Genomic DNA, 12,366 nt, shown 5'->3' with positions numbered 1-12,366 from the left:
TCGTTTCTAACTTGGTTATGTGTAAGTAAAGTCGGATTATGGCCTCGTTTTGCTCATTCGTCCATCTCCTTCTGGTTTGTGTGGTGAGGGGCATTTGTGTTTGTTGTGTATCTAATTGTGATGATGACATTTGGGTGTGTATTTGTATATTTGTTTGTACTACTTGTAACTCTTCTTTAACTTCTGTGTAAATTCTGTCTATTGTTGTTTGAGGCAGCATTTTTAGTCGTTCCACAGCTCGTCTCTGGTCCCCGACTCTTTGTCGGCTGACTTTCATTTGGGGAAATTTGTCTGTAAATTTTAAATGAAGTGCTTCTAAGTAGTTTCTCCTGTCTGTGTCTAATGCTGTAAGGTAGAGGTATGTGCGTAGTATGAACTCGTTCATTTCGGATGTCCATCTGTTACGCTTAGTAGATTCACCTTCGGTGGGTACAGTATCGATATCCTCGTCTAAGAGGGCATCCTGCACAACATCCTCGGGGTTAATACTAGATATGGTGGACTTGGATCTAGTCATATATGAAGGGCGAGTTGATGGGATAGACGAAAACAGTGACACCGTATCCTCGCCCGACTCGGCTGTAGCATCAACATCGGGGGCCCGCCTGCTCAGCTCCCGATGACCGGCTGTAGTAATTTGATCGACGCGGGCCCGCCTGCTCAACTCCGCGCCACCGGCAGTTCGTATACTGTGGCATCCAGTACCGGCTCCAGATGCGCCCCGGCGACCCCCGGGCAGCGACCGCAAATTATACCTACAATTCTTACCTGGTTCCATGATGAATCGAAGGTTGGGACCGTTAGTTTGGGAAGTGATTTAGCAGGATGTTTGCTAACTTTATTAGTTCAGCCGTAAGAACGGGTGTGGTCAAGCTGTTGTAGACCAATTATAGCTCTTCTACCCGTAAGCCCCCCTGCCACGACAAGGTGGTCCCACAGGGGGGTATTATTATTATTATTATTTGGTTTAAGACAGGCAGCTGATGCTGGTACGTCTAAATCAAAGTTCACTACACGATTTCACTGCTTAGATAGTCTGTCAAGATTGTTTTTAAATTGATTCACACTACAAGAGAACCTAATAATATTAATATTATTATAGGAAATTTTTACACAAATTGACTGAGTCCCACAGTAAGCTCAATAAGGCTTGTGTTGTAGGTACCTAGACAAAGATATATATAATATATAATTATAAATACTTAAATACATAGAAAACACCCATGACTCAGAAACAAATATCCGTGTTCATCACACGAATATATGCTCTTACCAGGATTTGAACCTGGGACCATCAGCTTCATAGGCAGGGTCACCCACTAGGCCAGACCGGTCGTCATTATTGATTGTAATAGAGAAGTAAAGTCTAAGAAAAAAACGTGCCCCTTAATTTGGACATCCAAAACAGCACTGTACTGCGCCATATGTTTTTCGGTCAAACATATACTTTTGACAATCAAAGCTACCGCAAAATGTATGGACTTGTACAGCTGTCATCTCGTTGACCTGTCAAATTCGAAGTATGAAATTATCTTAGATTTTACACATCTTACTCAATCAATGTATCCTTGGTATGAGTTTGTACATTTGCCAGTACGCAAGTACTATCTCGGACGATCGATATTCGAAATATCATTGATATCTCATAGTTTTTAATTATTTGGTGGATTTAAAATTACCGGATCATTTGTATAAGGAAATTCCTCAGAAACCGCCGAAAGAAGACAACATACCATACATACCAGTCTAAGTTTCCCGTCCTGCTCGCCGTATAGCTGCATCTCTGTCACGAGCCCGAGACCGCTAAGCACCCGCCCGAACACGACATTCGTGCCGTCCAGATGTAGACATTGCTGAGAGGTGATGCAGAACTGTGAGCCGTTCGTGTGCGGCCGGCCTTTGTTCGCCATGCTAAGGACTCCGGGTTCGTGCTGAAAAAAAAACAATGAGTCAAAGAGAATTTGAAATGGAGGTGTATTGTCAAAGAAAACTTTGTAGTAGGGTTCCCAACCGTACTATATTATATAGTATTGTACTATATTTTGGCTCTCTGTACTATATACTGTTGAAAAAATATATAGTACGCTAAAATACTATATTTCCGACATCCTTCTAATTTGTTCAAAATCGATTATCAATTTAATTCTAATCAAATAAAATTATTTCAAGTATGAAGACAAAATGGCGTGAGGAATGCAACAGGGCTGACATAAATTTAATAAAAAGTGAGCTATTAAATTGTCATAAATATCCAGTATGAATGTACTGAATCGTTGTCTCATTTAATTAAAAATTACACATTACTAAAAAGTGCAAAGCTCAATAAAAAATATAAATTTAAACTTTAAATAAATATTGTTATTAAAAATATTTTTTTTTTACTCTTTATTATTACTGGGCGTATGAGATGACGAGTGAGCAGTTTTACATATATGACTAACTGATGGCATGATAGCCGGAGTCTAGGAATAGGATGATTTTGACAACAGAGAGTGGTCTACACGAAAGGAATAGTTAAGTTATCGATTTTAGTCGCAACAATGTCAAATTCATAGATTTAGTCGATGAAATTGTACAACTTCTGTTAACTATTAGAAATAACAAGTACTGGTTTCTATTAGCGCGTCTTGTTATTTTTCATTTTTATTTAAATAGACTCATTTAATTAGTAATGATAGTTTTTCTGATGGACGTTTAGGTAAACGCGCGTAACGCACTGATTTTGTTGATCTTATTTGTAAATTTCGTAATGTTTGGACTGCTAAAAATGGTAATTTTGTATTACACATATCCTGTACTTCAACTTTAATAAACTACATTTTTGTTATTATAAAATTGAATTTAGTTATTTGAATGAAAGTTAGACGTAATCAATTTTCTCCAGAACTAACTTCAAAACAAGTGACTATTTCTCTGAAAATCGACTTAATTTCAACGTAGTTTTGATACTTAAACAATCTACGACATTTGCTAAAACTGTTCTTATACATAATTTTGTATAATTTACTACCATAGTTTTTTGATGAATTTTTAAAAACTGTCCCTTCTCGTCACATATTACCGGGGACGCACGCTTGCGACCTCATTATTAAAAGGCAAAATGAGAAGACGTGCTAATAGAAAATAGAAACCAATACTTGTTATTTAGATATTGTGTAACAAAAGGAGTACAATTTCAACGACTAAATCTATCAATTTTACATTTTTGCTCTAATATCGTTACCATAACTAATCTTAATCTTAACAGAGTGCTAGTAAGTATGATTAAATGTATTTACACTTACGTTAAGCATTTTATCTAAAAGTACTATATTTTTTTGAAATGTACTATATTTTTAATGTCTTATTCTGGAAAATACTATATTCCACCAAAAAATAGTTGGCAACCCTACTTTGTAGCGACGTAAATTTACTGCCATCTTTCGACACATAATTTAAACTTTTACAACGCCATTTGACTTTGATCCTTATTCTTTCACTGTTATGTGTTCAATATTATGACAGTGGCGCCATCTTACCGGGCACAACCTAAAGGTTATGGCGCTATCTCTCGAAACGATGGTGCTATACCTTGAGCCTTTGATCTACTAGATGGACGGCTGTGGCCTATTTTCTGAATAACTGTTTGACGTTGGATTGGACAAAACTGCCGTTAAGTAAAACCTGTGATTGATGACATGACACACACGATTCAATTTTCATATCTTGGGTTGTGTATGTGCGCGTGCCGTGTGACAACCATCATCATCTTCCTCGCGTTATCCCGGCATTTTTTGCCACGGCTCATGGGAGCCTGGGGTCCGATTGGCAACTATCCCTAGAATTGGCGTAGGCATTAGTTTTTACGAAAGCGACTGCCATTTGACCTTCCAACCTAGGGTAAACTAGGAGAAACCCGGTTTCCTCACCATTTTTTCCTCAAATGATATTTCGTATATAAGTTTCGAGAAACTCATTAGTACGAGCTAGGGTTTGAATCCGCGGCCTCCGGATTGCAAGTCGCACGTTCTTACCACTACGCCAGAACCACCAGTGCTTTTTTGCCGTCTGTGACAACCGAATTTTAAGAATTTGAGAAGACATTGGTTATTATTGTCTTCGGTAACGCGGTCAACGGGTTACAGTTCGTGGTCAACGGGTTACAGTTCGTGGTCAACGGGTTACAGTTCGTGGTCAACGGGTTACAGTTCGTGGTCAATGTGTTACAGTTCGTGGTCAACGGGTTACAGTTCGTGGTCAACGTGTTACAGTTCGTGGTCAACGGGTTCGAAACGTCAGCATGTATTTTAAATTAATTATACGCGATAGAACCAGTTTAAATAGTTTTATTTCAAACACTAGTTTTTATATAGAAGTACAATAATATAGAGATGAAATGAGGGAGGGGCCAGATGAGATGACCGAACGAGATGCATTTATGGAACTTTAAGTAGGAGTAGCAGATAAAGCGCTATTATTGTTTGTCTTTGTCACAGTCTATTTTTTTCAAATTCCCGACCGTAAATAGTAGATGGGTAACAAATAACCCGACCCAATTTCGTAGGTTGTTTTTGGTATGTAGTCAGGAATGATAAAACGTGTTTTTAATTTTATCGCATTGCGTATGTTCTGTACCTTACGGGCGCACGCGCATATCTCATCCATAGCATCTATGAGTATTTACGAAGGCCACTGCCGTCCGATTTCCCAATCCAGAGGCGAAACTAGGCCATATTGAGATTAGTCTGGTTTCGTCAATATGTTTTCCTTCACTACAAAGGGTTTGGTAAATGTCAATTGATGTATAGTACTCAATAACACATCTGTTTCAAGAAACTCATTTGTACAATTGCCATCAGATATATCGGAGCGGCCGAGGTGCTCAAAAATATCTGAACACGCACTCTAAACGCCTTGACAATAGAGATAATTAGAAATTTGTAAATTTGCACGCCTCACCAAGAGGCCACCAAAGCTTATGCACAACGCACATGCTCCGATTGACCTTAAGGCTGCGTTTTACCAGAGATGTGCGAGGATGCGTAGGAGAGGATGTTAGTGGACAATTTCTATTCGTTCTTAAGAAACATATTCCTTGCTAGGAATCCTCGCACATGTCTGCTGGAAGCGTAGCCCCTAACCGCATATTATGGTGCCTTAATATATTCAACTCTATTGACAGCTATTCAAGTTCAAATTTAAACGAATAATTCTATATATCATGCGGTCTTTACACGGCCATGCGGTTAAGTGGCCACTGATGATAATTACCGGCAGTTTAAAGTTCTCATCTTCAAACGTGGGTCCGTATATGCTCTCCCCGCTGGTGCCATCGTTCTTCACCGTGTCTCCGCCCTGCACCATGAATTGTGACAACCCTGGAATAAATAATATAAATATACTAACAAGTATTAAGAATGGATGAGGATTGCGGCGCTAAAAGGGCATATCTGGGACGCTCGGTAGGGAGCTCCAAGCCGATAGCTGGCGGGAGATTGTGCATCAGGTTCGAGACAACGTGTACTCGTATCGGAAGCCATGACTCATTTTGGGTCGCGGCGCTATTAAGTGAATAACTATAGTATAAATAATAAATAACAACGAGACGTTACGACTAACAGTACATTTAAGAGTATTTATTGAAGCAAATTTGTAGTTGTATATTGAATTTTTACACATTTTAATCATCATGGGCGTAGGCAGATACAGGCAGGGGGGGGATGCCCCCCCCCCTCCCTAGAGCACAAATTTTAAATACAATGTATGCCTCTCTACGGCGTCTCCCTCCCCCCAGGCCTCCGGCGATATCACCTTGCCCCCCCCCCTTCTAGTTCACTGGCTGGCTACGCCCTTGTTGATCAAGGGCAAATGCATGAAAAAATATACACGGAACTAGGTATTAATAATAGTAACAATACTTGAGCTTACTTAAAAAACTGGTTTACCTTCAGCCGTAGTAGTTAGTTACACGTTTTTGCTAAAGGAGGTCACTGCGCACATCATCATCATCCTACTTGCTTTGTCTCGGCATTTTGCCACGACTCACTTGAGGGTCCGATCAGCAACCTAAGAATAGCCATTTTTTATTTACTTTAGGCGCGGCGAATGGCAAAGGATCCTTCGATATATTGTCGAGCCTTACCGAGGCGTCTTCAGGAATGCAGAGGCGTCCTGAGGCATGCCGACTTGCCGAGGCAAGGCTTGGAAACTGGTTAAATTTCCAAACCGTTATCATGTACTTGGTGCAGAATCTTTTAATTTCGGTTTGTTTCGTAGCACCGCTATTTTTAAACCGGTTTTTAGGAGAACATTTCCATAAAGTTCTTGACAGATTAACCGGTTTAGAACAAAAAAAACGGTTACTTCCTAAGTGGTTGTCTTTGTTTACGCGGCACACTATGGCCGGACGGCCGTCTCGTCGCTCGTCGAATAAACCGGTTTAATTAGGTTGTAATAAAGTTCTTAAAACGTTTGCGTTCTTCTGAAAGTTCGGAGTATTTAATACCAGAATAGACCGGTATTTACCGCTATTTTCAAAACCAATTCCGAGTTTTGTGCCAAGGTGCGCTTGGGAATGCCAAGGCATTCCTCAAGCGTCATCAGAAGGTGTCCAAAGTGTCTCAGACATGTCGAGGCGTTCTTAGCAATTCTGAATTGTGGACGCCGGGCCTTAGTGTTAACACTATTCACCCCAATTGGGACACCCCAATGTTGGGCAAAGGCCTCTTCGCTGCCTCCACTCAACCCTGTCGTTTGTATTTTCCCACCATTGTGTACATTGTGTCAAACGAGCCACGCTTTGAAGGTCGCTCCCTTTTGTTATGATTTTTTCAATGACAAGTATTTTTAGGTAATAAGTTATTTTTATAACGCATTATGCTAAACCTTAATACTTAGTCTTCGTTATCCTCTAGAAGATCGCGACCCAAATACACATGATACATATATTACTGCGCGGCCATAACACTCAATCATAAGGCAACAAGGAAGAACACCATACCTTTGTGAAACTTGGTGCCTTTGTAATGTAGGGGCTTCCCGCTGGCGCCGACGCCCCTCTCTCCAGTGCAGAGGGCGCGGAAGTTCTCTGCCGTCCGGGGAACTATGTCGTTCCGTAGCTCGATCACTATGCGGCTAGCTGTAACAATCATACTCTCAGTTTAATTGTGAATAAAAAAAAAAAAACGAGCGTGCACTCAATTGGTTCTTTATTACTTTAAAGACGTCATTGACGCGCGCGGCGACAGCCCTATATCAACCTTCGCGCATTCCGACATGGTTCACAATGACGCGCCGCACACGATAGGTGTGACGGAAAGAGATAATGAAACAAAAGAAGAATAGTATCACTGCTGGTAGACTAATGCATTAGGTATGCATGGTAATGCAGTAAGCTGCAGAGATAACTTATTCCCCCCTCTGCATAGAATTATGCTGGGGGGGCTCAGTTACCTCTACAGCTTACTGTACATTTACAGTCGAGTTCATAAATATGTATACGTTTCTTCAACTTAATCCATTGCAATAAGGTGAAAAAATTTATACCATAAAATATACAATAACAAACCAGCAAACAGCAAATAAAGACGTGCACTGCAATACTAAGTCATTCAGAATGACTGAAGAAGACATGAAGGCTAGAATCTAACCTTCATGTACAAAAGTATTTAAGTAATGGGGGGCTTAAAATCAATTACAATTTACGATAATAATATTTACGTAGGAACATTGATATGAAATACATTTCAAGAAGTCCATTTAAGGCATTTAATAATAATATTATAAAATGCATTCCAGCAAAGGCATACTTTGTTGTACTTTCATTTCCAAATTCAACCTTAAGTTCTAAATGTCATGGTTCATTTTGTAAATTCTATTGGGAATGAGATAAGCAGTACCTTGAAATCGCACTTGTAACCTGACTCATAATTTCGTTTTCAATGTAGGAAGAGATAAGGAAAACAGAAATAGGCATAGTAGGACTAGTGAATTATTTATTTATAACCAGAGATCTTACATTGGCTTGGAGGATTTGACAACTGGAGTGGCCTTTAATTTACCCCTCTGTCGAAAACCTCGGCCAATGACATGGCTATTTGTATGTTATGAACAAATAGCCATACTTTTGACGTGCCTCTGCCCCGCAAAAATCGGCAGACTGTTTTATACAGAAAATTACAGACAAGGTGTTAAATTCTCCAAATTAAAAGCGGACAATATTTGTAGGCCATAAATAAATAAAATAAATAAATATTATAGGACATTATTACACAAATTGACTAAGTCCCACAGTAAGCTCAATAAGGCTTGTGTTGAGGGTACTTAGACAACGATATATATAATATATAAATATTCCACTTCCAACCACCACCACCACTCCACTTGACTGGTGTGTTAGAAATTGGAATAAGGATAGAAAGCATAAAATGTGACGAAGATATTGCAGTATTTCTTCAAGGTTGAATAGTTAGATGTTGGATTTACTTTTGGTGTAAACGGTGTGACCAAGGATCGGAAACCGGTATTTTTTGTATGGAAACAATAATTATATTTATTCATTCTTTGTTAATTATTTAATTTCTAACTGGGCAATCTAATAATACGTAGTTGTTATCTAAAAACACAACTAAGTCCTACATTTGGAGTGTAAAATAAATTGAAATATATGGTTATTTTGAACTTTTCAAAAAAGCGGTTCTGATTCCTAGGTGTGACTAATCATAATTATTCTACATGAAATAAAAAAGTTGATTAGATACCTTAAAATGATTTTAAAATCCTTTTATTGATTGATATGCCACATGTTAATGTTTAATGATTATATTTGCTCCTGCTCCTATGCTATGCTCCTAAATTAGATTTTTTTTTATATAGTGGTAGATATGTTGATATAATAAGACTAATAAGATTTACAGATTTACAGTAGAGTAGACCATCACTATCATGTTTTAACACTTAAATGAGTTTGTGATATAGTTTTAAGATATAAAAACTTTTGGAGCACAATTACCCAGTGAGGAGCAAAGTAGGCACAATATATGGTAATTTTAAATTTTCATTTCAAAAATGAGGATATGACTAAAAAATAAGAGATTATAAAAAGTTTATTTATTATTATATATATTATGATAGAGGTTGTTTGTCCATTTGTCACCCTTTCACAAGTAATCTATTGGATTTGGCATGTAAAACTTGTAAAAGCTAAACTTATAGACATAGAATACTATATTTTTGCTGAGAGTGAGTATTAAATAAAAGTGAGTACTAAATCCCCCCAGGTATGGGTACAGTGAGTACAGGATAATATTAATTTTCAAAATTTACCAAGTTTTCACTACCAGTAATCATAAATATTTAAGTGGACACATATGAACTCCGCAAGCAAGCATATTGCATTGTCATTGTGCATATACATATTTGCATTCCAAATTTTAAGTTGATTGTTTGAATAAAACATTCGGTAAGAAATACACAAGGTAATTTCCCCATGTCCCTTTTGGGGAAAAATTTGCCTTTGTACATATACTTACATCTTTTGTAAGAAAGTGACATACATATATAGATATAAAGATTTTTTTTTTATTAATTACGATTTTAAGAAAATAGATATGCACAAATATAAAAACTCTTTTTTTCTAATCCCATTAGAGCCTAGGAATACAATAGCTAACCCAAAACACGTATAAATCAAGCAATCTGTACATTCAATTACCAACCTACGTTATGGTGGTGTAATTATATCTATTTTTAGAACAAAGTAGGAAATAATGACACCATATTTATATCTTTATAAAAAATCCAGAATGAGTTTTTTTTTAAGTAAAGGCGCATAGAAACCTACCGTAACTACATTCTAATACATAAACATCGCGAACATAAATAAAATTGAAATATACAATAAATAATGCAGTAACGAGTCGCGCGTCCTTGTCCTACAGAATCGATTGACCTAGAAACGCTTTGCACATGCACTTTGAAGATACACTTCTTAACTTAAAATTTATCTTATACTGACCTTTCTCACCATCAATTGATACATCTAGGAACACGATAGAATTGTTTTCATTTACTTCTGGTCCCACCATCGCTTTGTTTCGAAATCTAACAAATATAACAATGGGACAGAACACTCTTTCTAACGACAGATGTTAGGGAATTATTACTAGTTTAATTTAGCATTGTTAAGAAAGTTATTTACAAACAATTATGTGTTTATCCAGCATTCGCCAACACTGACAACAACGCGAATACAATACTAAAAAAATATCCGCCAGTATTGAAGCCATTCGAGCCCTGAAATGTCAGTCAGACAGCCGAAAAGTCAATGTCAAACTACGACGGTTGAAGATTTTATTCGGATGACTCAAACATTTCCAGCTGCTACTATTCGACCTCTAATTAAAAACGTTTAGATCTCTCTAATCAGTTTCTTACTTCACCAAACCAAAACCAAAAATGTCACAGTCTCACAGCTGTCACTTGAGTCGTCCCAACTTGCGTCATCCCACGTACTTATTTCGGAAATAATGATAATTATTTAAGAAAATAGTGTATATTTCCGTGAGTATATAAACTTATTTTAATCTTGTCCATGTATTTCAATGTTAGCACTTTAGAAAAAGCATAGTTTTTATCTGAATGTCACTTAGTCACCATATCATAAGTGGATTAAGATTGTGCTCATTTCGTTTCAGCCCCAAGATGTCTTCGTCTGCGATATACATTTTGGACGTCAAAGGAAAAGTCCTCATATCGAGGAACTACCGTGGCGATGTGGACATGAGCGTCATCGACAAGTTCATGCCTTTACTGATGGAGAAAGAAGAGGAAGGAATGTTGACACCTTTGCTACAAACTAGCGAATGTACGTTCTCCTACATCAAGACCAACAACCTCTACATCGTATCAACTACGAAGAAAAACGCCAACATAGCGCTTGTTTTCGTATTTCTCTACAAGATTGTTGAAGTCATGACTGAGTATTTCAAGGAACTTGAAGAGGAGAGTATTCGCGACAATTTCGTCGTTATTTATGAGCTTCTAGATGAACTTATTGACTTCGGGTATCCTCAAACCACAGACAGCAAGATCCTGCAGGAGTACATCACCCAAGAAGGACATAAACTGGAAATGCAGCCAAGAATACCCATGGCGGTCACAAATGCAGTATCATGGCGTTCAGAAGGCATAAAATACAGAAAGAATGAAGTTTTTCTAGACGTGATTGAGTCAGTCAATTTGCTTGCCAATGCTAACGGCAATGTGTTGCGGAGTGAGATTGTTGGTGCCATAAAAATGAGAGTTTATCTGTCTGGCATGCCGGAACTACGGTTGGGTTTGAATGATAAAGTGCTCTTTGAGAGCACAGGCCGAGGCAAATCCAAGTCTGTTGAGCTTGAAGATGTAAAATTCCATCAGTGTGTTAGATTGTCAAGATTTGAGAATGACAGAACCATCTCCTTCATTCCTCCTGATGGTGAATTTGAGCTTATGTCCTACAGGTTAAACACTCATGTAAAACCATTGATTTGGATAGAGTCTGTTATTGAGCGTCATGCCCACTCCAGGGTTGAATACATGATTAAAGCCAAATCGCAGTTCAAAAGACGTTCCACAGCCAACAATGTGGAGATTATCATTCCGGTGCCTGCAGATGCTGATTCTCCTAAATTCAAGACAACCATTGGCAGCGTTAAATACACTCCTGAACAGAGTGCTATAACCTGGTCTATTAAATCCTTCCCAGGGGGCAAAGAGTACCTAATGAGAGCTCATTTTGGTTTACCATCCGTTGAATGTGAAGAAGTAGACGGCAAGCCACCAATTCAGGTCAAATTTGAGATACCCTACTTTACTACATCAGGCATTCAAGTCAGATACCTGAAGATCATTGAGAAGAGCGGCTACCAAGCTCTGCCTTGGGTGCGGTATATTACCCAGAATGGAGACTATCAGCTTAGAACCAACTGAGCAATATAAGTTGTTATGATTACATTCCTTTTATTATAAGTTGCACTTATCATGTTATCAATATTGTTTGCTGAGTTAACACTGTCATTATAGGTATAAAATAATGGAAATAGTATTATGTATTGACGCGGTAATAAAATAAAATATTCTTACAAGATATCTTTTAATTTTTTTATTGACATTTCTTGAACACATTCCAATCCATTGATTTGATGTGATTTGACTACACGCAAATCATTTTATTACGTACATACGAAAAAAAATATGCGAAACTAGGCTATCAAGATCAAGACTGCTAATGAGACGGATGTATGCTCTTAAGCAGACCACCCAGTTTCATTTACATGAATGAAACCTTTTCATTATCTTCTCATATTAAGTTCATCAACAGCTGTCAGAGAGTGTACGTTAAGAAAC

General features: G+C 37.9%; 2 protein-coding genes across 2 annotated transcripts in view; one reads left to right on the top strand and one right to left on the bottom strand.

Moving 5' to 3' along the window:
• Nucleotides 1-10,266, bottom strand: part of LOC133524730 (peptidyl-prolyl cis-trans isomerase D) — a 31,912-nt gene extending 21,646 nt beyond the window's left edge. Inside the window, exons 1-4 of the mRNA XM_061860874.1 lie at nt 9,995-10,266; nt 6,980-7,117; nt 5,251-5,357; nt 1,743-1,931 (exon numbers count right to left, since the gene is read on the bottom strand). Coding sequence (XP_061716858.1) covers nt 1,743-1,931; nt 5,251-5,357; nt 6,980-7,117; nt 9,995-10,064 — 504 coding nt within the window. The 5' untranslated portion in view covers nt 10,065-10,266. The remainder of the gene's footprint in view (nt 1-1,742; nt 1,932-5,250; nt 5,358-6,979; nt 7,118-9,994) is intronic.
• A 153-nt stretch (nt 10,267-10,419) lies between these two features.
• LOC133524729 (AP-1 complex subunit mu-1) lies at nt 10,420-12,108 on the top strand. Its single transcript, XM_061860873.1, has 2 exons — nt 10,420-10,539; nt 10,674-12,108. Exon 2 carries the CDS (start codon nt 10,681-10,683, stop codon nt 11,947-11,949), a length of 1,269 nt encoding a protein of 422 aa, XP_061716857.1. The 5' UTR covers nt 10,420-10,539; nt 10,674-10,680; the 3' UTR covers nt 11,950-12,108.
• The last annotated feature ends 258 nt before the right edge of the window (nt 12,109-12,366 follow it).

This window comes from Cydia pomonella, chromosome 14 (assembly GCF_033807575.1).
Source record: "Cydia pomonella isolate Wapato2018A chromosome 14, ilCydPomo1, whole genome shotgun sequence".
Taxonomy (NCBI): domain Eukaryota; kingdom Metazoa; phylum Arthropoda; class Insecta; order Lepidoptera; family Tortricidae; genus Cydia; species Cydia pomonella.
Note: the sequence above shows the minus strand (reverse complement) of the source record. Positions and strands in the feature narration are given on the sequence as shown.

What these genes read in the sequence shown, in the direction of transcription:
- LOC133524729 (XM_061860873.1), top strand. Translation starts at nt 10,681, where the DNA reads ATGTCTTCGTCTGCGATATACATTTTGGACGTCAAAGGAAAAGTCCTC.